Here is a 25,852-nt window from a genome sequence, read left to right on the forward strand (position 1 = left end):
GGGGAGCCCAGAACCGGACACAGCACTCCAGGTGTGGCCTCATCAGGGCAGAGTAGAGGGGGAGAAGAACCTCCCTTGACCTGCTGGCCACACTCTTCCTCATGCACCCCCAGATACCATTGGCCTTCTTGGCCATGAGGGCACATTGCTGGTTCATGGTTAACTTGTCCCCCAGGACTCCCAGGTCCTTCTCCATGGGGCTGCTCTCCAGCAGGTCAGCCCCCAGCCCGTACTGGTACATGGGTTTATTCCTCTTGAGGTGCAGGACCCTACACTTGCCCTTATTGAACTTCACCAGGTTTTCCTCCACGCATCTTGTGTCCTTCAGCATGTCAGTTCAGGCTAGGCTTGAAAGATACTTGTGCTGGGTGAGGCACCTAAGTACCTAGCTGGAGTATCTACCTGCAAGGTACCTAGCTCCCCGTGACTGTTAATAATCCTAATAACAGTGTAAATAACTGCTCCTTTTTATCTCTAAAAATTGTTGTAAATGAGAGCTGTTTGAAATACCTGGAAAAATTAATAGTAGCAAAGCTCTGCTTTGTAGAGGTATAACTCAAGGATAAATGCATCAATGTTTGTGGGGTTCTCAGCCTCTGTGTCCTGAGGGCCGTAACACTGACAGAGGTAATTCAAGCATGGGAAAATACTGAAACGGGAAAAACATCCAAATCGATAGGTTACCTCCATGTAGTTTGCAGGTAGGACGTTTGCTGCATCTTTTAGAAGTTGACTGTGAGCTTGTTTATCAAGATAGCCCAACCTGTAACACAACTAGCCCTTTGTGCTCCTGCAGGCTCGGCTGTGGTGGTAAAGGGGACCCGCTGGGCTGGCCCCTGGGGTGTAGGCGATACAGAAATGACCCTGTGCTTGGTAAGAACTGAGCCTGTAAAAACTCCCCTAGGTCAGGGGAATGAGATTTTGAATGACGGAGACTTGATTAAAGCCTGAAACGTGTATTCTTTGTAGGTTACTTTGGGTTTGATTGTTAAGGAAGGCCAAACCCTCAAGAAGTTTGCAGTTAGATGTCACCTGCTTATTTCTCATTATTACAAATAAATTTACTTCTCTGCCCTGAGGTAACAAGTAACAAATATGAGGTAGTGCATAACAAATGCATATGTCAGAGCACAACGTGAATGTGTAATTTCACTCACGACGCTAGATGAGATGTTAGTCTGTCACTAGAATGATGCCAGATTGCAGCCAGTCAGGATCTGACTGCTAATTTTCCTCTCCCAGTGGTCTGTACTGCTTTGAAAAGAAGTTTTCCTTAATGAAAATTCCATTAACATTATTCTCTTTCACTACTGTTAGCTGAGAAGCTTCCATTTACTTCATTAAAAAATCATTTTTCAAAGAAATTTATTCTGACATTTTCTTGTTCTGATGATAAGAAAATCTCTGAATAATGTGAGAGGAATAAAAATGTGCCGCCTTTTTTTCCCCGTAAGGAGGATATTGTAAAAGATACTTCCCAGCTCCTCCAGAACTGGTTTTGTGGGAGCATTTGTGGCTTTCCTGATAGCAGGGCTGTTGTTAGACAACTATTTTGCCTGACTCGGTGTGGCTCTCCCACATCTCCCATTTGATAACTGATGAGACTGCACAGCCAGCTTAAAACGTTCAGCGCCAGATCCTCAGGCTGTGTAAAAAGCCCCGGCTCCATGAACTTCGCCGGAGATGCGTCTATTTACACCAGTTGGCACAGTGTGAAATGCAGCTATTGTCCGCGGAGGGAAGAGGACGCGAAACGTCGGAGAGGCAGCCACTGACAAATAGATTATATTTGACAACAAAAGAGAGGCAGGATGAAATCTCCGTTACTTTTTTCTAGGTTGTTATTAAATGCTCTTCCACTAATGCCATGAATCTTCTTTTTCCTCCTACAAGCCTGTGTTAGCGCAGATCACAATTTATAATGCGCCAACAATTTCGGAGGACCCTTCTAAAGAAAGTCTTAAGGTAACTCTCAGATATTTACAAGTTGCAACAAAAGTAGACCAAAGATCCTCAAGTATTCATCCCAGATGTTCAAGAGTCAAAATGTTATTGTCAATGGTAACAAAACAGCTCGTAGCCAAATTCCTGAGAAGCCTGAGGAGAGTTTGATAGATTTCTTTGCTGTGGCCACACCATGTTCTGGTCCAGGACAAGAAAGCCCCTGGAGCGTACCATAGATGCAGCAATTCATGGCAGTGATTTCCAGCTGCTTACTCGGTGGATGCCGATGTCCCTAATCCTCAGGGATAAGCCTTTCCTCTCTCGCTAAGCTTACTGATTCAGAGAAACCCATTTTGTTTTCTTTTTAGCAGATGCCATTCTCAGTTTCTTCTTGCCACGCAGCAAAGAACTCATTGCTGATTGGAAAATAAAGGTTTTTCTTGCCTCCTCTCTGCAAATGTGAGAAGGTATGACAAGGTATACGTCACCTTTATCCGTTCTGGCATTCTAATGAACTGCGCCTGGTTTTTGGCAGTCGGAGCTGCTCTCTCACCGCAATGGAAGAGGAAGGTGAGGCAGGAGCATCTGTGGCTGCAGTCAGCTGGATGCCACTGCGGCTTCAAACAGAGGAGGAATCCCAACCTGCCCGAGCTTATTCCTACCTAGAGACCCATGGGATGCATTCAGTCCTCTCCTTCACCTGATACGGGGCACATTTATGAAGAACTGTTGTTTTTGCAGCATTGCAAGGGGTCAATTTCAAGGTCTCCAGCACTGTTGTATTAATGAAACCTAAAATGATTGAAACCTGTGCTAATTAGGAGACCTTAACAGCCTTTCACTTAATCTTCAGATCTGTTGTAGGTCATGTATGGGGGAATATGGTTTCATAAAATTATAAATTAATGAGATGTATGTTATTAGTGACAATGAACTCTTTGTGCTTTATAGTGCGCTGAAGAATATTTTGTAAAAGAAGACTTTGTGCTCCTAGGGCAATTTAAGTTGGAACAAGAGTGTCTACAAACTGCAGGTGTCTCATTAAATCCTGCTGGTGATTAGAAGAAGCAGCCATGTGCAGAGATGTTCATCATGGGCTCCATGATTTGTGTTGTCATGCTCGGTTTTTCCCTAATAGCTACACACTACTTTGCATTGTTGCTCAGCTGCTGTGAGCAGAACTCTCCAAAAATAATCGGTTTCCATTCAGAAGTGAATGGCATCGAGCCAGCTATGGATTTATAGACTGACACATACCCCTTTTTAATGACCGTGAAAGCATTTGTTACTTACCTGTTACCTTTCTTCACCAGTACATTAAAAATAATTTTCCACTTGCTAAACAGAAGCACACAGCGTGATATTTTTACTGGTCATTTTCATAGAGAGATCTGCAAAGGGCTGCTTTATACAATTGCACTGGAGAGAGAGAGAAAGTTTGTCAGTATTCCCAGTTCTGGTTAAATGGTTTGGCCTGAAGGCAAATGAAGGCAACATGCCCATTTCTTCCCAGTATCGACATGTGTTTGAAAACAGCAACTTGGCATAATGCTTAAAAAAAAAAAAAAAAAAAACAAAAACCAAAAAAACCCAAAACCAAAAAACTAAACACAAAACAACAACCCTTTTGTATCTACCACATATACTACTTTGGGGAGAAAAAGCAATAATATTCAAGCTTCTAACAATAATGATACATTATTTAGACTCTTGCTATGTCTTACTCATCTGAACAACTAAGAGGCATTTATTTTCCTATTTCTCCAGAACTTAATTTATAATTCTCTGCTTGTTACGTGACAGCTACTTTTTAAAATCTTTGTACCGCCAGTGCTTGGCTGGTCTCTTTTCATCCTTAATCTTGCAATTGTGCCTAACAGAAAGGAGGAGAAGTGGGGTTTTCTCCGCACTGAGGTTCTGTTTGGGAGGAAGAATCTAAGTCACACCAAAGGGTACCAAACTATTGGGCTTGATTCTGACTTTTTTCTCGTGTTGAGGTCTTCCAGTGGACATAGGTTATATTGATGTCTGCTCTTGCCCCTGAAGGTTTTTTACAGAGCAGGCCAGAGGGTTCCAAATGTGAATGCAAACTCAGGCATTGTGTATTACTCTGGTCCTGTCCAGCACTTGGCACAATGAGGCCCTTACCCACTTAGCCTAATAGAGACAACAAAATGTTTAAACCATGATCATGTCAGCCTAGATGTTCAGATGGAGATTAAGTCTTGGGATTCAAGAATTTTGCAGCGGATTCATTCTGTTGGCAATGCAACTCTGCAGTTCCTTGGCATTCATGAAACTCTTGTTCTCCCCATTCCTCAGCTTCCTCAGAGCCTGAGTTGGCTTTGGCTAGGCCAGAGTGTGAAATCTGTGCTTCAGTTTAGAGCAGAAGATGCCTGCAAACAACTGGATAGGGCATTTGTTCAACAGAGACCAAATATGTGCTTTTGGCTCCTTCACGTAAAGAATATTCATGGTTACAAGAAACATTTGGGCATTTTGAGAAATAATAGTTAAGAAAGACCATTATGTTTCTCTAATTTTTAAACTATGGTTGACATTTTTGAAAGGCTGTATGCTGGCAGCCTCTGAGATATGGAGGTCACCTAGCTGAACTCCCTGCTCAAAGGAGGCCCAATTAGACCTGATTTCTCCAGGCTTTCTCCTGTTGAGCTTGGCTGTCTCCAAGGACGGAGACTTCACAAGCTCTCTGGGACCCTGTTCCGGTGCTTGACTCTCAGGTGCTTGACAGTATAAAAATTTTTATTAATACTGAGTTAGAATTTCCCATGTTCCAACTTGCGCCTGTTCCCTCTCATCCTGCCACTGCGAACTTCCAAGAAGAGTTGGGCTCCATCGTCTTTACGGGCTCCATCATCTTTACAGGCTCCCGTTGGCTGTAGGCAGCAGTCCCTTCTTACGGCTAAACGCGCCCGGTTCTACCAGCCTCTTCGCATAATTATCTTCCCTATTCCTACGCAAGCGAGCGGCTGTTTGTTTGTTTGGTGTGGCTTTCTTCTCCTCGTGAAAAGACACTGTTATCTTCTTTTAATAGCGCTTTAAGGTACCAGGAGTGTCCACAGAGATAGATACAAGCACCCTTTAAAAGCCCAGACCTATTGATTTGGCATTGCTTCAGCTCTGCTCTGCACTCCAGCATCATTGCAGCTTGAGAGCAGGCACTCAGAGCAGCTACTTTAAATATTTATAGCTGTCTAGTTGCAGGCTCCAGCTACCAGACTTTCATCCAAATGCCCTAGCAGGTGTGTGTGCCTGCACTGAAATCCCTATCGCTTCCAGAGACGGCATCTGCCCTGACTGACAGCTTTGTGAACTCCTGCACTGCAAATTAGACACAGCCTTGCCGTGCTTGGCTGTCTATAATATGAAAGGATGGAGCCCAACAAATTCTTTCCCCTCCTTTACATTTTCCAGAAAAGCTGCCTTATTTTGTAGTGGTTATTCAGACAATTCTAACCTGTTTCCCACATGGAAAAGCAGATAGTATTAAATTCAACCCAGCAACCTTTTTGTAGCAGGCTAGGTTATAAGAGGAGATCTTTCTCAGCAAAGTTTGTGTGAGGCTGTCAAAATCCTGGAGCTGTGGGAACAGGATGAAATCAATAGACAAGAAACTTCCAGTGGTGCTGTGTTTGTTTTGTTTTCTTTCACTGCCTTTCTTGACATGATTTTGGCTGGGATAGACTTAATTTTCTTCCTAGTAGCTGGTACAGTGCTGTGTTTTGGATTTAGGATGGGAATAACATCGATAACACAGGGATGTGCTAGTTGTTGCTGAGCAGTGCCTGCACTAAGTCAAGGACTTCTCAGTTTCCCATGCCCTGCCAGCGAGGAGGCTGGGGGGGCACAAGGAGTTGGGAGGGGACACAGCCGGGACAGCTGACCCCAATGACCCAAGGGATATCCCACACCGTATGACGTCATGCTGAACAATAAAACCAGGGGAGTTGACCAAGGGAGTGGCAGCCTGCCGCTCGGGGATGGGCTGGGCATCGGGCCGCAGTTGGGGAGCAATTGCATTGTGCATCACTTGTTTTGTGTACTCTTTTATCATTATTATTATTTTCCCTTCCTTTTCTGGCCTATTAAACTGTCTTTATCTCAACCCACGAGTTTTACCTTTTTTCCAGTTCTTTCCCTCACCCCACGGGGGGAGCGAGGGAGCGGCGGTGTGGTGTTCTTCTGTGCTCTTCAGATGAAACTTCTGTATTCTCACATTTACTAATTGTGTTTATTGGTCATACTACTCTTACCTCTGCCCACTTAAAATGCCAGGAGCTCCTGCTCTCCCGCTGACGTGAATCAAGAGCGCACACTGAGATGCCAATGAGTTACGCTGGTGTAAATCCAATTAGAGCCTTAAAACATGCTAATATCATATTTGTGATTGGACTTAACGATCTTAAAGGTACCTTCCAACCTAAACAATTCTGTGATTCTATGTGAATTCATGTAAGCATGTATGCAAGGGAAAACAAACACAAAAAGAATGAGGTGGGACTGAAGATCTGTCCCTGCTATTTAATGCAGAGTCCATTTGCAGGCATTTCAGTCGTGCTTATCACTGTCCTGTCCAGCTCTTGGCTTCATTTCTTTGCTTTTGAGAGATAACTACTGAAACAGCAATGGAAAGTCATGTGGTATACTTGCATTATCTAATGCCTCTTCAGCGATATTGCTTTGGCTAAGATAATACTGTTCATCTGATATTTTCTAAGAGTTGGAGACTGGAATGTGATCCAACAAATTGAACTCTTTAATCCCTTAAGAAAGCTCAGTGAAATCAATGGGTAAAAATGCAGATTTTGATTAAGCATTCCATGAATCTTTCATTATTTCTCTACACTGTGTGATGCTCATTCACGTTGCTAATTACGCTTGCATTTTCCCAATTTATACAGACTATAATAGGAAAAAATATAAATACTGGGCATTTGTGGACTATTCCCTGAGCGTTTGTGACATGAAGTTACAGTTCAACAAACAGATGTACGAGTATCTGTGTGCACACACCCTGCCTTTACTCTACAAACGATTGAGTATGATGACTAGAAGACAGACCATGGATATAAGTTTGTAAGGGTTATTTTTGTTTCCTCTGTGCTCCGGTCCAGATACACAGTTTTGCCAAGAATCTGTTGTAGTTTTAATCCATGTGAAAGCATATCTGAACATAAGTTTGGCAAAGCACTTGCTTGTAGATACGTAATCTAGAATATGAGAGGATAATACTGGTATCGTTCCATTAAAAGCAAAATTCTGAACACTGGAGTGACTACATGGAGATTTATTTAGTTATTGTTAGACATTGAGTCCATTAATCAGGCCCTGGTTTCGTGTAATAAATATTTAGCCACTGATAACTCTCTGCAAGATTAGAATGGTGCTTAGTGATCCTTGAACAAGAGAAAAAATTAATTTTTGGAAACTATATTTTTCCAGATATTCAATTCCTTGGGATAATGGAAAAAATCCATTTCCTAAGGACAACGATACAACCTGAAATGTCTGACATAGAAATGGGAAAGAAGCAATTGGCATACCTGTGAAATTTGGAGTAGTAAACACGTTCTGCTTTTTTAATTTTCTTATGAATGGGAAAGGAGCCGAGGGCTTTAGATTATGCAAATGCAGACCAATGTTAATTGATAAATGTACATGGGATATTGGTTGAAACATCTTTTTTTTTTTTTTCAGCTACTTACGTTTAGCCAGAGAACCTCTTCTTTAGAAATAAAAATTAACCTTTCTTCTTTCCTGCAGCTTTGCATGTCGTACCTTTAAGAGAATGAACCCATCCTGAACTCAAGGCAGTTTGGTCTTTTCCTGCCGTGATGTGAATCTTGGAGATATTATAACCAATTTAAGCAGGACGAGGGATTCTGTTTCTAACGGGCTACGAGCAAACCTCTAAGGAACCAGCAAGGGAAAATGAGAGGTATTCACAACAGTCTCCAGCTTGGATTACATATATCTCGAAAGCACTAGCAGCAAATGCTTGTGGATGTGATTATGCGCTGGATCTTATGCACATCCTTCTGGCTGCTGTCACCACTTCGGCACAGTTGCAGTACAGGAAAAATCCCCTCCAGTTTACAGGAAAAAAGGAGCTCCAAGCATATTGCAGAAGGCACCAATAATCGTAGAATTTAAAGAGGCTCAGCAATCACTCTGCTGCTTAGGGACCCAAGCCTGCAGGATCAAAAGTTTAAACAAACCGCAGGATTATGGATCGTAGCCTTTCAGGGATTTCAACATTTTGCCATACTTTAATTTATAGACATAATAACACTTTTATCAAGAAAAGCACTCTTTTCTCCCTTTTTTTGGCTAACATAAGCTGTTACTAAAGAGGGCAGTTTTCTGCATTTATGTAAGCAGTGGTTCTGAAAGCTTTTGCAAAGTTATTTTAGTCTGTCTAGCCTTTAGGCTGCAGACCTCCTTATAGAGCTCCGCAGGCTACTTGACAGGTCCTTAGACATCTACAACAAATGGCTTTGGAGATGCCTGCACTATATCCCCTGTGCTGTTGTTCCTTTTTATTTTAAAGAACTACAATAGAAGTCTTTGGGGTGTTTTTTTTCCAATCAATTATTGACATTCCCTGATTTTTCAGTACGAGGTCTCTTATTAGCTTCGGTTCCGAGTTCAGTTGTCCTGGATTTTCGTTCTTCCAAGCAACTCGTTCTTTCCCTCCCTACGTGTTGCTGCCTGTTTCTGCTACGGCAAGCCTCGCAGCCTTTCTCCTGATTTCTCTGAGGCTCCAGGAAAGTGGCAGCGACTGAGGGTCCTGCAGAATGACTCCGCTTATCCCTGGGCCTCGCTGCGTCAGAGGGATTTCTTCGTTCATCTGCACTAGGCTTCTGAGAGCATCTGCCAAGGTGGCTAATCTGATTGTATGCTTCCACTGATACTGGTGATGGGGTTGGTTTGTTGTTTTTTTTTTACAGTTGCTTGGTCAGATGTGTAAACTGATATTACAACCACAAGGCTCCGATGTTACAGCCTGATACTCATTAAAAGCTGCAATTTATCACTTTCCTGCCCATTACATACAACAATACGATCTGTTGAAAGACAGGCAACATGGTATGCGGCTTCTTTAATTTTTTTTTTTTTTTTAAACTACATAAAAAATAAATAGGGCAGCTTGGGTCTACACTTTTTCATGAAGGAAAAAAATATCAGTGAGGAGTCCCTAACTGCTTCAAGTTTGTGATCCCATTTTTCACCTGTAGGAAGTATTTCGTTCAGTCAGTGTTTCTAATCAAAAGAAAATAAACCCTTCCATCTCTTCTCCCTCAGTCCCAAGTATCTGTTGTCACGTCCAGTGCTGCCTCCAGCAATGTATCCGAACGCTCTCAGTGGAGGGGGGTCTGTGAATTCACACTGGAGAGTAGCAGTCTCTATATGAAAACCTGTGGCTATGGCAATGACCTGCTGTTCTGGGTTAGTCACCATTAAGTCAACCTCTAAACGCAACAGAGACCATGTAAATCCTTTGAGGCAAGGAGTTTTGCTCTGTTTCACATCACACTAGCGCAGGACTATTGCTTGCATGTGCTTTTGCAGAGCATATGATGCCAATTGGAGAAAAATCTGCATTTAAGAAGGATAAAAATCTGCATTTAAGAAGTAGTTGTTCTGTGAAAATCTTGAGCAGAGCGTTAAATTTATCTTTCCTAAAGATGATGAAGTAGAGCTCCAACTGGACTCACCTCTTGTAAACCGTGGGAATCGGCAGTGTATTTAGATTCTTGCAGAGTTGAAGCACGCACTGCTAACCGAGATGCAAAGACTGAATAAACAACGAGTTCACGCCATTCCTGTTTCACAGAGAGCCATAAATATGGGGAGAAAGTTGCTGAGCAAGGCAACTCATGCAGCAAGTGGTAGAAATGAATCAAGAGGTAGTGTCACTTTTATAGGGTGAAAAGGATTCGGGAACAGACTGACCGAGCAAAGAGATGGAGCTGAGATCAATTGAACGGGAAGAGACTTCTTGGATTAAATGGCCATTCCCCATGCAGCCAAATGCTATTAGTGAGCATTTGAGCATAAGAGGAGTCATCTTTTATACGGTGGGAATGAACAGCGTGAAGAATCTTATGTAGCCTGTGATTTCACAAAGCTGCGATGCACTGGGTACCAAAGAGGGGTGTCAGTAGGCAGGTGCTTTGGAGGTACCTGAAAGTGAGAGAAACCAAGCAGAAACCATTGTATCCTGAGATAACAGTGTAACCAGCATGCAGAAATGAAGTGGGAAGCAAAGGTGACTTCAGAGACTACATGTGGGCCTCTTCTTTTCTGGATCTACCTGCTAGGGCTAGGTGAAAAAGTCTCTGCAAAAGATTTTGGGTCGGGATGAAAAGCAAACATTAGAAAATGCTGAAGGCACTGACAAGCACTGACTGCGTAGACCAGACATAACACTGGTTTTTAAATTGTGATTCATTTCAATCTTTGTCTTTTTGCTTTGCAAACCTTCTCAGTATGAATTAACTCAACTTGAGAAAATAACTTGCAAATTTTTCTAGATAGAAACTGCCAAAACAGAGTACAGTTAGATATTTTCAAAATTGACTTAAAAGCATTTTAACTTGAGAGTTTTGGTATTAAAGAAAAGAAAAGAGAGAAGAGAGAAGAGAGAAGAGAGAAGAGAGAAGAGAGAAGAGAGAAGAGAAGAGAAGAGAAGAGAAGAGAAGAGAAGAGAAGAGAAGAGAAGAGAAGAGAAGAGAAGAGAAGAGAAGAGAAGAGAAGAGAAGAGAAGAGAAGAGTCTTGTGGTGCATGATATCATTTTGGACAACTTTTCATTTTCTGAGCATAGCCCAGGAATGCTCCGATGCGGAGTTCCCCAGCTATTGTACTTGCTGGCTGTTGTATTGCAACAAACGGTGCCAACGGCCCGGGTTCAATGGCACCCAGGACTCTCATTCAACACCCGTCTGACCTGGCCATGCCCTCCCAAGGAGGTGCCAGCCTGGTACCTCTTTACGCCAGGGCTATTTTTGGCAGGCAGCGCTGCCAAGGCGGTATGAAAAGGGTCTTGTTGGAAGGGAGCACCAGGCCACGTAAGCCTGGTGCTCCTTGTCAAACACCTGTGTAGATATTGCCACCCAAAAATGTGGGTGTAAAAGAATACAGGCTCAAACGATCACAGTTTGCACTTGGCTCCTTAAGGTAAATGGCAACTCAACCGGTGTCTTCATTTTTTCCTGTCCCAGGGAGATAAAGGCATGACTACTGTTTTATTCCCCGTTTAGTCATTGGTACCTCTGCTAAATAAATTGGAATATTTCATTTGCTTCACTGGTAGTATTTTTCTCTCCACTTTCCCAGGTTTGAGTGACTTTACAAGGTACACCAGGGGCAGCGAAGAATCAAGCCCTGTGTCCACACAGCCTCTCAGGTTCTCCTTATCTTTCCACTCACCGGTGAAGGTGGACCCAAGCCAGCCGGAGCTGGCCGCACCGGTGATATGCAATATCTCACAAATAACCCGTTTGTGTCGCTCTTGAGAGGTTTTCGAGGATTATTCTCTGTATCCTGAAAAGAAGAAGTGAAACCTAATGACCTGGGAAAGTGTGTGGCTGTAGCCAGGCCCTGGGGCGTTTGGAGGAATCTGTCAAGGGCAGCTTCCCTTCCTAAATCCTGCCAAGGAGAAGGACCGTTCGAGCCCAGTGACATTCCACCAGCCTTTGGCTGCCACCGGCTTTCATGGGTTTTTTCCATCTGTTTTAAAACTGAAAGGTCACATCCCACAGAAATGTAGCTTGTTTGAAACGCAAACCTGAAAACGGGAAGGGGAGCCCTGCCCCGGTGGGCTCTGACACTGCTGCAAAGCACCCGGTGTCTGCGTGACGCTCGCTTTTCCCTGATGGTACCCTCCAGGCTTTAGGGAAGGAGGAAGGAATTAATGAGATGAAGGAAACAGAAGAGCGATAATGTCTAAGGTTCCCCAGCAGCATTTGGGGCATGTACTGGGTCACTCCTGGCCTAGCAAGGATCAGTGCCTGCAGCAGGGAGGTCATGGGGGGTACACACAGACCCCGACCGCACCGCCAGCATCATTCGCACCGTTGGGGATCTCTGTGCCTTCCCGTCCCCGGGCACCCCACGGATTTGCCCATAGAAGGTAAAGGAGCATTACCTATCCCCGTGTCTCAGAAGGGGGGATTTTGTTGTGAGGGAGTCGCAAAAACACAAACATAAGCTGGTAATAACAGAACCACAGGACTTGGAGATAAAAGGCTACCTCAAGGCAGGATCAGTGATGTAACTGCACGTACATCATTCCTGACAGGCATTGACCCTTGCCTGTAGTTAAAAATCACAACTTACAAAGTCTGAAGTTTTCCCAAACGATCCGTGCCGTATCTCCACTGTTCCTTACTATCAAACAGGCTGTAACAAATGTCTGGCCTCAATTTTCCTTGCTACAACTTAAGGTCATTGCTTGCCATATCCACCGAGGAAATCTGGACGGGGCAGTTCTGTCTTGTTCTCTTTTTATGAGCCTCTTTCTGCTTCTGAACAGTGTTGCTGTGCACCTCTCAGTCTCTTCTTCCTCAGATTAAATGCCAGTGTATTCAATCCTACATCATAAATCATGTTTGCACAGAGTGGGCCATATTTTTTACTCCATTTTTCCTATTTCTCCTTTGTCTCTTTTTCCTCATCTTCTTTCTACCTGCTACTTTATCTGTCCCCAGCCCTTTACTATAATCTGCTTCTATCAATTATTTTCTCCTCTGTAATTTCACAGCTTTGTAATCGGGCTCGTTCTGGAATTTGAGTTTCTTCTTACTCTGCTTTGCCTTCCTGCTTTTGCAAAGGATGATCTTAAAGTATCGAAACATCGTCTGTCTCCCTGGTTAGAGGAGAAGCACGGACTGAGCACAGCTTTACCAGCCAGGAGCTCCTAAGCTGTAGGTCTGGCTTAGCAGCAGCTTGTCTCCTGTACAGCCCCAGGCAAGGCAGCCGACCTTGCCCTCGCTATGAGCTTCTTGAAGGCTTGTGTGATTTTTCAAATTACCATAGTTTATTGCAAGAAATAAAAAAAACCCCTAGCACTAGTCTGAAAATTTGAGCTAGTTTTGGGTAAGTGCCAAGCTCTCCTAAGCAGCTCACATTTTTTCTGGTCCCAGGCAGTCTTGTAACATCACTTTAAAGAACCACTCCAGAAATGGCAAGTTTACGTATAATTAGTGCTCACAGGCTTCAGGGCTGTCACAAGGCTGAGGGATATAAAGACAAAAAAGATTAGGGGTTGTTATGTGTCTCACATCCACAAACCAGTATTGTCAGTCTTAATATTGAGGAGTCCTTCTTTGCTGAGGGGTGTCTCAGGCTGTTGGTTTTTCTGTTTGTGGGGTTTTTAACGTCTTCGTGCCAAAATCAGCGCCTGGGTGTGTTGCCCAGTATTGGGCCTAAACACATGCAATGTCTTCTGAACCCGTGTGTTAGATTCTCCATCCACGGCTATACACGTTTGAAAGGCAAAGTTAATGATTTCAAGTTAATCTAGAGTTCTTTATTTACGTAACAGATTGCAAGATAATGAATTCTTATGACAAATTTCCTTTCGTTCATTAAAAAAATACCGTGTAAGAAAACTCCGGGTCTGGATATTGTTCTGTTCAGCGCAGAGGACAGATTGTTGAAAGGTAATTCTGCGCCCTGGCAAAGGAGTGCTTCTTATCAAGTGCTCTGATGTACAAGTGCCCGAGGGCTCGTTCACATGGGAAAAGGCAGCGGCATTATTCATACCTCTCTGCTGCTTATACAAGTAGCCACATGGGAACTCAACAAGGGTATAATTATTTTGCTCTAGAAAAGTCCTAAGTACCTTCATATAATTTCTCCCCAGCAAGTTAGCTATGGCACAGGTAATGCAGCACACCAGAGAAAATGCATTGAGGGAGATCAGAAAGGCCTGCTTTGTACAAAAGCAACCCTTCGCTCGCGTGACGAGACATTTCCCTAGTCGAGATTGTTTTTTCACACAGAGCACTCTGTCCCTCCTTTAGAAAAAACTCACTCTACGGAGAAATGAAAACAAACACCACGCACGTACCGATCCACACCCACCCACCCACTCTTTTCATTATAGATATGAGTTTTGCTGCACCCACTTACACTTTTTTTTCTGTAAATGCATCCTCACTCAGGGTCTGCACTTGGACAGATGCGATCCGAGCAGTGACTGCAGCTGTCCGTAAGCAAACGAGGTGCTGAATGCTGATGGAGAGGGCTAGCGTTAGCTCAGGAAATTAAGCAAAACCAGAATCCAGGTAGCATAAAACAATTTCACACTTGAAAGGATATTAACAGGATGTGCTGCACCTGTGGCCATGAATTTCATTTGCATAGGAGAAAAACAATCTCTGGGCTGTAAATGTAATAAAATGGGTAGGAGGGACAGAAGAGAGAGAAAGGGACCACAGACGGCCTCGTACACAGCGTCCCTTAGCAGCGGCTGGGATGAGGCCTTTGCCGTTCTGCCTTTTGTGTCTACTCGGCCCTTTGCAGTTCTCGCTGCGTGACCCGAAGGAGATGGTACAACTCAGAGAGAGATTTTGGAGTCCTCTGGTGCCCGGCAGCACCCCCGTGCCCCGGCTCGGCACACTCCTGCACAGCCTTCTGCAGCTGCAGCTGCAGCGGGAGGGAACCCAGCGGTCCTCTGAGATTTGGGGAAAACCAGCGACGGAATATTTTGTCACAAATTACCTGAGGAAAGGAAAAAGAACAGATTGTTGTCTTTCAGGAGCTACGATTAACGCCTTGCTGCTTCTCTACGACTGGAGCAAGATGTCATCTGAATCCACCGTGCCTCCAGCCGTTCAAAGAGGAAGGTCTAGAAAAGGAGCATCCGCAAAGGCTACGCTCTAGCTGAGGATTCCCCCTTCTCCTCAGAGCACTCTTGCTCTTCTGTATGGCAAGGGATGAGGGTGAGGGGGTGGGAGAAGCAAGCAAAAGGCCGCCCAGTTATGGTCCTCCAGCCTCGCCTCTGCCCCAGTGCCTCCCACCAGTACAAGGTGCATGATCTCTAAGACACCTCGGCCCAGGGCCAAGAGCCCCATGGGTTTTCCACTACCCTCACGTAGGATGTCTGTAGGGTGGAGAATCGCAGCCGTAGCCCCCCCAGCACTTACACGTGGCCAGTCCCAACTTTCTCATTAGTGGGGATAGTAAAGCTAATTCCCTGCCCTGAATTCCTTCCCTCTCCCATCTGAGGTGTTGGACTGACGGCTACAGAAAAACACGGCAAATAAACACTACCGAATATATAGGTCTGTTTGCGTGCCCCAAGATGGGATTCCTGAATAGGACTGGCACTTATGTGGCCACATTTAAGAACCTGACTGTCTTCATCTCACAGTCTCCTAGTACATACCAGGTATTTTACAGTCAACGTGATTGTAAAAGACGCGGATGCGTAAAGTGGCTGTGTCTACTCACTTGCAAGTTGTTATTGGCTCTCTGCGCTCCACATTTTCTCATTTTCAGATTGCATTTTGAAAAGCAATCAAAAAAATTACAATCTTCATCTCCTGTGCAGTTCTGTTCGAGGATGTCCCTCATTTTGGGTTCAAAAAAGGCCATATCCACATCAATGGCCACCACCTGCGGAACAAAACAACCCATCAGATCTGGCACGGCACAGCCCGTGGGACAGGGCTGAGCAACCGTTCTCTGCTGCTTGCTTTTGGGAATGCTGTGCTCAGGGCATCTACCGGTGGGGAAGTGGGATCACAACAAAAGGGCTTTATTTCACTTAATGGAGCTGCACTAGACTTATAAATACCACTTTTAAAACAAAACCAGTCAACGCTTACAACACCAGGAAAGGGAAGATTATTTGTGAACAACATGCGTCCCTGGGGTCAACACAACTGATACACCTTACACTGGGATGACCCAACTTGAAGATTGATTTCCTTGCCATTGGAGCATATGCAGACGGCACCTCAACCTTTTAATTACATATGATAGTGCAAAATTATCCCCAGGCCAGCCGGTACCATTTCACAACTGACCCTTCGGACTAACACTATTTGAATTGAGAAAGGAAAGAGAAGTGTTACAAATTCACAGGAATCTCTCAATTCTGCTGGTCAGCAAGCATTTTTAACTTGGTATTTTAGTGAGACGTAAAAGCTCCTGGATGTAAAGTAGCTCCAAGGAGCTTCTCAGCAAGGCGAGCCCATGCAGAAACTGAAGCTACCAAAAACTCTGAAGTACAGCCAAGGGGAGCAAACACTCACAAGTGAAATTCCATAGGCGAAAGCTGGTGCTGACCTAACTGGAAATGGATAAAATTCAAAAGGACATTAACAAAGCACTAGAAGCAACCCAGCCTTCCTTATTCCACTGCACATAGAGTCTGTAGGCCTGCAACATCTGCCGTAAAAGATGTCTTTTTATCTAATCATATCCCAAGTTGGACTTGACGATCTTTGAGGTCTCTTCCAACCATAATGATTCCATGATTCTATAAACCCCCGACTTTACCTGCACCTGGTACGGCTCCTGCAAACCTCCCATTGCATTTGGTGGGCTTGGGTCTGCTCAGCTCCAGAAAGAGATCCTGGAAGTTGTTGAAAGTTAGGACTGGCTTTGCCCGGTACTGTTTGCTATGGTTTGATTCATTTATTGTGGATGGTTCTTGTCCAGGAATATGGTTTGTAAGAGAGTCCAGCCAGCAGCTGGTCTTAGCAGAAAAAGCAAGGACTGAAGGGATCAATCCATTTTCTCACCCCGATGTAAGGTTTGTAAAATAGTGAATACGCAGCACAAAGCGGTTTGCAGAGCTGCTGCCCGTGCCAGGTTTGAGACCATTCTGGGAGCAAAGGGGCTGTCATCTCCGTTTCTGCCAGTGTCGCTTCACCCGTGAATACTTGACTTGAAAAAATCACTGCAATAAACAGGGAAAGAAAGAAAGGAAGCCAGGAGTGGGATGGCAGCTGCTTGACCCAAGATAACCGGTGGGTGCCCAGATTCAGCGCCGCGGATGCAGGAATCGGCGTACGGTGGGAGCGCTGCTTAACACTTGTCAGGGTCGGGCACTCTCCGTTGCAGCAGCTGACACACAGTTTTGTGGAGGGAAATGTCTGGGACCGGGGCAAAGCAGTTACTTGGGCTCAAACGATAGTCTCATTTTCTAGGGGTCGACCTCCCAAATAACAGGGGAAGCTGAACCGTGAGGCTGGAGCAGCAGCTGGATCAACCCCAGGAACTAAAGATGTCTGGTCTGGCAGAAGGCCAAATAAACCTTCCACAGGCAAAAGAAAGAACAAGGTCTAATCTTCACTTTATTCTACTTCTTTTTCCCCAGGAAAAAGCTTAAAGGGATAAGGCATAGCCTAAAACCTCAAGTATTTTTAAGCTTCTTGGAGAGCTTGATAATGATGATGTAGCCTAAGGAATTTCACATGTTTGCTTTCCTTTCCTTTCCTTTCCTTTCCTTTCCTTTCCTTTCCTTTCCTTTCCTTTCCTTTCCTTTCCTTTCCTTTCCTTTCCTTTCCTTTCCTTTCCTTTCCTTTCCTTTCCTTTCCTTTCCTTTCCTTTCCTTTCCTTTCCTTTCCTTTCCTTTCCTTTCCTTTCCTTTCCTTTCCTTTCCTTTCCTTTCCTTTCCTTCCCTTTCCTTTCCTTCCCTTTCCTTCCCTTCCCTTCCCTTCCCTTTCCTTTCCTTTCCTTTCCTTTCCTTTCCTTTCCTTTCCTTTCCTTTCCTTTCCTTTCCTTTCCTTTCCTTTCCTTTCCTTTCCTTTCCTTTCCTTTCCTTTCCTTTCCTTTCCTTTCCTTTCCTTTCCTTTCCTTTCCTTTCCTTTCCTTTCCTTTCCTTTCCTTTCCTTTCCTTTCCTTTCCTTTCCTTTCCTTTCCTTTCCTTTCCTTTCCTTTCCTTTCCTTTCCTTTCCTTTCCTTTCCTTTCCTTTCCTTTCCTTTCCTTTCCTTTCCTTTCCTTTCCTTTCCTTTCCTTTTTTACTTCCTTAAGCTTTCTGCAGTTTTGCTGTTCACTTCAAAGTTCACACACTTTGAAGAAGAGAGAGGAAAAGCGGTGCAGGGTCTGCCCCAGTCCCCGAGTCGCTGCATCGGCTCCCTGGTGGGGGCTGTGCCAGCACCAAGCACCTTTGACAATCTCATCCATTGCTCTGCTGGGAAAAACAGCCCTGGTTCCCAAATGTGCGGCTGCCAAAGGCTGCAGTGGTTTCATTGAAGTTCTTCTGTCACAAAAATGTGTGGGCACCCAGCCGGACCCTGTGAGACCAGATCTGGGTGACACTACCTATAAACAGCTGCATGTTGGTGAGGTTTGTTATGATTGTAATTGATGATGAAGGTACCTAAGGAAATGCAAGAAGGACCCAACTCGGCTCCTGACCTGATTTAAAGTCACGTTTAAGGTGCTGTAATCTTTCTGGTTCTCTCTGAGGCGCTGGTAAAAGAGGAAGTTCTCACGGAGCACTGTATATTCACCCAGACCTCCTTCCAACTCTGCACCTTATGTAGCTCCACAGCAGCTTAAAATTCCTCTGGATGATCTACCAGGCAGTGACCTCTCCCCTCCGGGCTGCAGGATCAGAGCTTTATCCTCATCATTTGAAAATAATCCTTCAAGTAAAACTATTGCACTCCAGGAACGTTTCTTTGGGCATTAGCAGTCTCGTTACTGGGGTGAGGAATAGGGGTACTATTACGGGTGTTTATTATTATCCTATACAGAGCACAAGAAACAAGCAAGTGAAAAAAATGCTTAAAACGAAACATAAGGGACAAAAAAGAGACTGTCTTGCTGTGTCCCTGTTCTGGAACTGGTTGGTAAAACCACTTAGAGTTTCTGCTTCTCATTCTCCTTCCTTCTTCACCGATCAGAAGCTGTCTCTGTTCCCCCACCCAGCCCTGCCGCAGCTTTCTGCGCCTATCTCCTGTCTCCCAGCCCAGCGGGGTGGTAACGGGATGCTAACGGGCGGTACCAACAAACTGTAAGTAATATACAACTGGGAGAGCCACGTGTGAGCAGCAACTCACTTTTTCCTTTTATTTAATTCTCCTAGAAAATACTAAATTAGAGTACTTTCCTATACCAGAAGGTGACTGCTGCCTCTTTGGACTCCAGAAGTCACGGGAAGATCCTGGAGAAGCAAGCCTCACCAAAAAGACTCGTAAGGGAAGACACATCCAATATTTCTTCTCTTTTCCGCAATGAAATCTCTTTTCCTGGAAGTAGGCTGTAAAACAGATGCCTCCGTAACTGAGAAAGACGAGCAAAGCCTGCCTTGAGGAATCCCTGCCGTACCTCCCTTTGCCTAAATACTGGTATGCTCGGGTTAGTTTCTTGCTGTAGCACCTGAAGAAACCAGGGGAGGGAAGGGAAGGGTGAAGGGGAAGCACTCGAATCGCTCCTAATGGCCATACGTTTAGGCAGTGTTTGTCTAGTACTCTGAAGAGGCCAGTGTTGTATTAACACTCAGTGAGTACTGAAAATAGCATTAAAGTCACACAATTCCCACCGAAGCCAGTGGAATTTCTCTCCGCAGGATGAACTCGAGATACAGGCAGCAATGTGGTGCTCAGCTACGTCACCACTTAGAAAACACACGTAGCTCCTCAGGTCTGAGCTACAGCTGTACGATGAAAAGTCAAAGAGTAACAGTACCAGGGAGTTTCAGGTCGCTGTCTTTGGATCGTTTCCAGACTGGATAAGCTGAACACTAAAGCACAAATGTGCGTGTTTGGACGTGGGGAGTTCCCCTCCTGTCAGGTCAGAGGATTCAACCTTAGCTTTCAAACTCAGTTTTTCCTTTCAGCATCACTCCCAGAAACAGTCACCGTGACTCAAATTACAGCTCTATTTACGGCTTTTGAGGTCTCCATGCCTTCGGGGGGTATCCTCCAGCACATCCAAGGGACCCTGTCGGTGCCGGTGCCGGTGCCTTTGAGGAGGTGAAACGAGGCAGAACTGAGCAAGCAGTTCTCAAAACAAGCAGCAGGATTTAGTGCTCTGAAACACGGCCACGCATATTACAAAGAGGAAAAGCAGTCGAGAATCTCCCCTGTCACTTGTAAATGCATTGACTTTGCAAAAACTTGGCCAAAAGCTGTACAAGGAGGGAAGCGTCATTTTTACACAGCCACTCCCAGACTAGAATTTGACCTCAAATTGCTGCAACACCACCCCAAAGACCCAACTTACCGTGAGATCGTGCCTGATAGCGAAGTTTTCTGGTTTGATGTCGCACAGGTGAAGTCGGTGAGAGAAATCATTATCAAAATGCTGCACCATGTCCAGAAAGCTGAGTGCAATGTCAACGATGGCTCTCACCCTGCTTCTGTGGCCAGCAAGGGAGGGACCGACCACGTTTTCCAAGGGAAAAAGTGTTTTGTGCCAGGCATGTCCAGCTGTGAGATATTCCACAGCATAAAAGTGTCCACAAGAGCCAATAATTCGTAGCACGTGTTTGCTGAAGTCCTGCAGCAAACTGAAGTAGATATATTCTTCCTGCTGGAGCAAGGACCACATGCTGGCCACCTGTGCTTTCCAACGTGGTCCCTTCTTCCTCGTCCACAGCGGTCCCATGGTGTTGTTAGACAGTTCCAGCCCCAGGACATTTTTGACCTCCAAGGCTACCATCAGCAGAAGCTCCGTTTCAGGAAAATCCTGTGTTTCCACCTCCTCTAGCATACTGAGATGCTGGTAGCTGGAGAAGATTTCCTTTTTGGATTTCAGAATGATGGGCTGGCCTCTCCAGTCAGCCTGGATGACCTTCTTACCTCTGTCATAGTAAAGGCAGTGTTTGTACACCAGCTTCTGTGCCACACATAGGTCTTCACAGAGGTCACCAGTCAGGGCTCCGCTGCTGTAGTCAAGGCACTGGAGTGAAAAAGCAGAATATTTATTGCAGGATCGTGGATCACGTAGAAGAAAGGCAAATAAGCAGCAACAGTCCTAAGCTCGAGAGGCTTGCGGCAGTCGTGGTACCGCAAGCACACACCTTCTACAACCGTTGGGTGATGGAACGGTTTTTCAGAAGTTTGTAGAGACCTTTCACTAGGAACCTTTACTAAGGAATCTTCCTTCAAAACAGGGATCCTTGGGGTGGTAAAGGATGGGGTTTTTGGGGTGCAATGAAATGGCTAGAGGACCTGTTACTCTTAAGTTCTGGCCACATGTGAATTCAGTGAGACAAGCTTTGAGCACGCTTGGCTGTGCTATGTGAGACTCTGGACTGTAACCCTTTAGGGTACAGGAGATAACTTCTGGTGTAATTCAGGACTTCTCTGGAAGGTCCAGGGCAGCATAACTTAGACATCCCCACTTACACTACAGCAAAACCCATGGGGTAGTTGGATTGCTGGGACCTTCCACAGCCCTGCGTTTCAGCCTTGCACTCAACATGCCCTGAATGAAGCTGTAGCAACCTCCTCCTTCGCTACCAGGAGACACAGAGGTTGCGCTCAATGCCTCTTGGACCAAGAACTTTCAGAATTTTAAAATGTATAAATGCTGTAGGACAAAATGACTTTTCCAGTTTTTATATGTACTTATCAGAAACGACATCCTAAAATGAATTAAATACTACTTTTTTTTTTTTTTAAAACTGGAAAAATGTCAGTCCATGGAAACATGGGAACTGCTGCTTGATAGTTAAGCGGTCACTGCAAATTTGTACAAGAACTGCAAGGATTCCCTCACCAGTCCTTCCTTCAACCCATAATTGTTCCCATACCATCGTTTCCAAAAGTGTAGGCAGTCGATATATTCCTATGGGCATTCAGAAGTGCAGCTGCAGGGACTGCTTTGGGCGAAGCAGTAGAGGGGATGATCAGAGGTCTCTGGTGAAAGGGGAATAGACTGCGGTGGTGGAGAAAGCCAAACATCTGGGAGGCAGCTTGACAGTGTCAGCCTTCTCCATTGCTTTCTGGCATTGGAGCCTTCATTTAAACAAGTTGGCAGCTCCCCCTGCACGTGGAGTTCTTGCAACGGCTGCCTGAGCCCCACCGCATTTGTGACTTGCTGTCACATACACTAGAAGCACGATCATAAAGTTCAAGTGATGTATTTTCTTAGGACAGCCTCTGAGGTGTGCACCAGAGGAATATGTTCTGATGCCAGGCAACATTCAGAGTCCAATCTTAAACAACACCCTGGGGAACGGGTGGAGGATTAAGTCCAAAATCCAGGAATGATGATAAATTGACTACAACAGCTCACTGAGGGCAGTTCAGGCAGGCATAAAATTTATTTATACTCTGATGTTCTCACAGCCCAAATGAGAACATTCAATGCCAGCAAGGAGAGCCAGGTAGGCAAACTCTACCATGAATGTCCTGACCCCGACTCCAGAGTGACGTACATGTGTGAGACACACACATCTCCATCCACATCCACATCAGGACTCACTGGGCTGTCTGCAGACCTCAAAGCACGCAGACCAATGTTCTTGCTTTTGAAAATCTACTCCTATGAATGTAATACAAATTTATTCTCCCTTTTTAAGTAGGAAATGTAATTTTCTTAACAGAAGTAGTTTAGCAGTTCTTACCATCTGGAACTCTAAACAATTTTAGAAGGAAAATTACAAACAGAAGGAATTTGGGGAGTTTTCTCTGGACCATAAGTATAATCACATTTAAAACCATTGCTCTCCTATTGAGAAGACCACAACCTAACTCTTCTTCTGCTACAGTAAGAGAATATCGGACTTAGTCCTGTAATTGGGCCCACATGGGTGCACACTTGCCCCTGTGGACAATTTTACCGTGGTCCATCAAGTTCACTCTTAGATGATCTGTATGCATGGACCTCTTGCATCTAGAAGAACACATGTGCAGAAGACCTGTAGTCAAACATGTCAACGAACACGCAGCTTATTTTCTTGCGTTGCCACGACGTCATTCTTAAGGGCATTAATGAGAAAAAGTAGTTGTGGAAAAAGCAGTCTCACTCACATTTCCCAGATATAAGAGATAAGTCATTTTTGAACCTGCCTGCTCTTTAGGACTTGTCTGCTGTTCCAGTTGAACCCATAAATCTTTGATTATTAACCTAGTATCTGACAAACAGGCTCTGAATCGGATTCTTCTTACACTGAACTCGCGCAGTATTTTGCAAACCGGGCGCGATGACAGAGGACTTGACCAAGGAGCTCCTGGTCTCACAGAGATGAAACACAGATCAGCCTCCCAGAAGCAATGTCCTCTGCTGGTCGCCAATGCAAGCAAGAATTTCAAAAAGACTTCCTCAAATAAGCAAGCGAGAAGTTTGAACAATTTTCAAGGTGTCTCTTTCTACTCACAGAATGCAGAGAGTTGTGAGGCACTTGATGGCTTGAAAAATCTCCTCCGTTTCCTTTTTGTTATAACCCAGAAGGTCAGCAAAGACTGACTGCACCTTTGCCTCCTCACTACCCACCAACCCCATTATTCCAACTTGTAGTGTTTTATGTTTGCCGTAAGCATAGCGCACTAAGTAAGCTTAGCTCTCCAGCCTTCCCACTACAATCCTTATTTTTTCAGCCTCCGGCTGATTTTTGTGATTTTATTCCCTCCCCGTTTCTTCTCTCCATTTCCTCCTCCACCAACCTTAGAAGGACAGCCATCAGAACTGAATGCTCTTGTCCAGTGCCGCAAAGACAGCCAACAGCCCTTCCCTAATTCTCCTTTTTGGAGACATTCAAAGATTTCATCAGCCTTTTAGGCACAATATCTGCACTGGTGGTTCATATGGAAGAGATTATTTGACCCCTATGTCCTTTCCAAAGCCATACAGTTTTACGAGACACTCGTCCACCCTGTTGGCATAGCTTGTACTCCTGTGCTCCCCCATCTACTACCTTGCGTTTTACTGTATGAAAACACATTTTAGTGGACTGAAAACATTTAACCAGGTGACTCAGATTACCCTGCCACGAAATGGTGGCCTTTTTATTATTTACCAAGTCAGAAAGCTTTGCACTAACTGCTTCCCATACAAGATTTTATATCATCGTGATGACCGCTGATAAACAGAAGAAACGATTCCCCAAAGAAATCTCCAGGACACGGTCCTCCACGCTGCCATCCCTGTCTTAACGACTGCGTTTTGAGATCTGCCGATGAGGCAGTTTTTCATCTGCCTAATGAGCGCCCTTTGAATGCCACTAAGTGCCAGATTTTTTTAAACTAAAATATGAAAGGGATACTAAGCCAAAAGCCTCATAGAAAAGCAGCTCTACTACACAAAAATGCAAACACAAGCACGGTTCGGACTCGTTTATCTGTTTCCGTTGAAAACTAGCCATATAATTTGTGATATCCTTAGTACACGGAGCAAGACAAGTTAAAAAAGCTGGGTTTAAATTCATGTGAAAGTTTAAATTAATGTAACTCCCACTTAGAATTTATATCAATTTAAATAACTTACTGTGCCACTGCCACTTTGTGTGTAGATCAGGCCTGAGAGCGAGTCCTGCCTTCTTATCAAGAACTTCTCCTAAGTAAAGGCAATACCGAGCGAGGTTTTGGAAGGCCTCAAAATGTATTCATTTCTTCAGAGATAACAGAAATTGATGGCTCTGGTTTCGTGTGTTCAGTGTAAATGAAGGTAAGAGCAGCGTTAGGAAAGGGTAAGTGATCTTTTGGAGAGTTAAAGTTGGTATCTGCAAAATGCCCAGTGCCACTTCAGCCTTCACAACCGCACGGATGTACATTTTACTCCAAAGAAGGAAAGAAACCCTTAGAAATGCCACTTGCAAGAGTATATACCGATACCATTTTTACCTGCTTGCTTAAAATAGCTCATCTTCCATCTCCTACTGAAAATATGACAGATGGCTAGTAAAATAGTTTTTCTTGGAAGTCAAATTTTGCTTAATAAAAGGCATGAGACTCAAGCTATCAGATTATTTGTTGCAGAGATCAATGGTACTTTCTGTAACTGCGAAACTCAGGCTGTGTGCAGAAGATGTATAAAGATTTATTTCGGGGCAGACGAAGATGAGCTCGTTTTCTAATCGTTCCACTAGAAGTACGATCCCTTTCTGACATCATCTGGGAAAACCGGCTGCTTACAAACCTTAACGATGCCATCGAAGACTCACCTATGGAAACAGGTTGAGCACAGCAACCTCAGCTACTCTTCCTCTGGAAGGAGGGTCTGAAACTGAACTGTCCCGCAGGGATGGAAACAACTTACCAAGCTTGTGCCGGCAATCGGATCTCTGCCTGAGCTTTTGAAGTCATGCCTAACGCTCTCCAAACTGAAGAAGAGCAGTAAGTCTTTGTCCTTTTGATGGCAAGGGCCCGGACCGCCCTGCGCTTGGCGGCTCCTTGCAGCTCCGCACCTCTGGGCTCTTCCCAGCCACAGAAAGGAGCGGGCAGGATCCGTTCCTCCAGTCCCTGGGGTACCCCGAGTTGGCTGTTGGGGTAAAGAAACTGGATCTCACTGCCGCTAAAAACACACCGCCAGGACCGATGCCTATAGTTTCTCTTCCTTTATTATACAGAATTTTGGGAAAATCTACAATTAGTTTTTTCTTGCTACAGTAACAGGTTATTTAATTTCCACTAGGATTCTTCCCTTTCCACTGAACCCTTGGTACTACAAATACTTTAATTAAGAAAAAAATTAAACTCAAAGCATTAACCCACGCTGCTCCTCTTTTCGGAGTGTTTCCTACAGAATTCTAAATGTTTCTTTTTTTTATTATTATTAACGGAGATTTTTATGAATATTTGGAAACCCTTTCTTGAATTTTTAATACCTACATCTTAAATTAGAGCCCCTGTTGGACATAAAGGAGGCATTACCAGCTGTGTGGTGTTTCTGAAAGATGACTTTTGTACAAACACCTTTTGGCTAAATAAATAAAAAGAAAGACAGGGTGACCAGCAGGTCGAGGGAGGGGA

The 25,852-nt window shown here is 44.5% G+C and overlaps 1 protein-coding gene across 1 annotated transcript; it reads right to left on the bottom strand.

Moving 5' to 3' along the window:
• Positions 1–14,271: 14,271 nt before the first annotated feature.
• FAM69C (family with sequence similarity 69, member C) lies at positions 14,272–20,837 on the bottom strand (the record flags this gene model as incomplete). The annotated part of the gene is made up of 3 exons (XM_009697621.1): positions 14,272–14,695; positions 15,428–15,592; positions 20,160–20,837. Coding segments are annotated over 3 exons (1,059 nt in total), but the record flags the coding sequence as incomplete, so codon positions are not given.
• Positions 20,838–25,852: the final 5,015 nt, after the last annotated feature.

Source organism: Cariama cristata, unplaced genomic scaffold, assembly GCF_000690535.1.
Source record: "Cariama cristata isolate BGI_N322 unplaced genomic scaffold, ASM69053v1 scaffold1720, whole genome shotgun sequence".
NCBI classification, from domain to species: domain Eukaryota; kingdom Metazoa; phylum Chordata; class Aves; order Cariamiformes; family Cariamidae; genus Cariama; species Cariama cristata.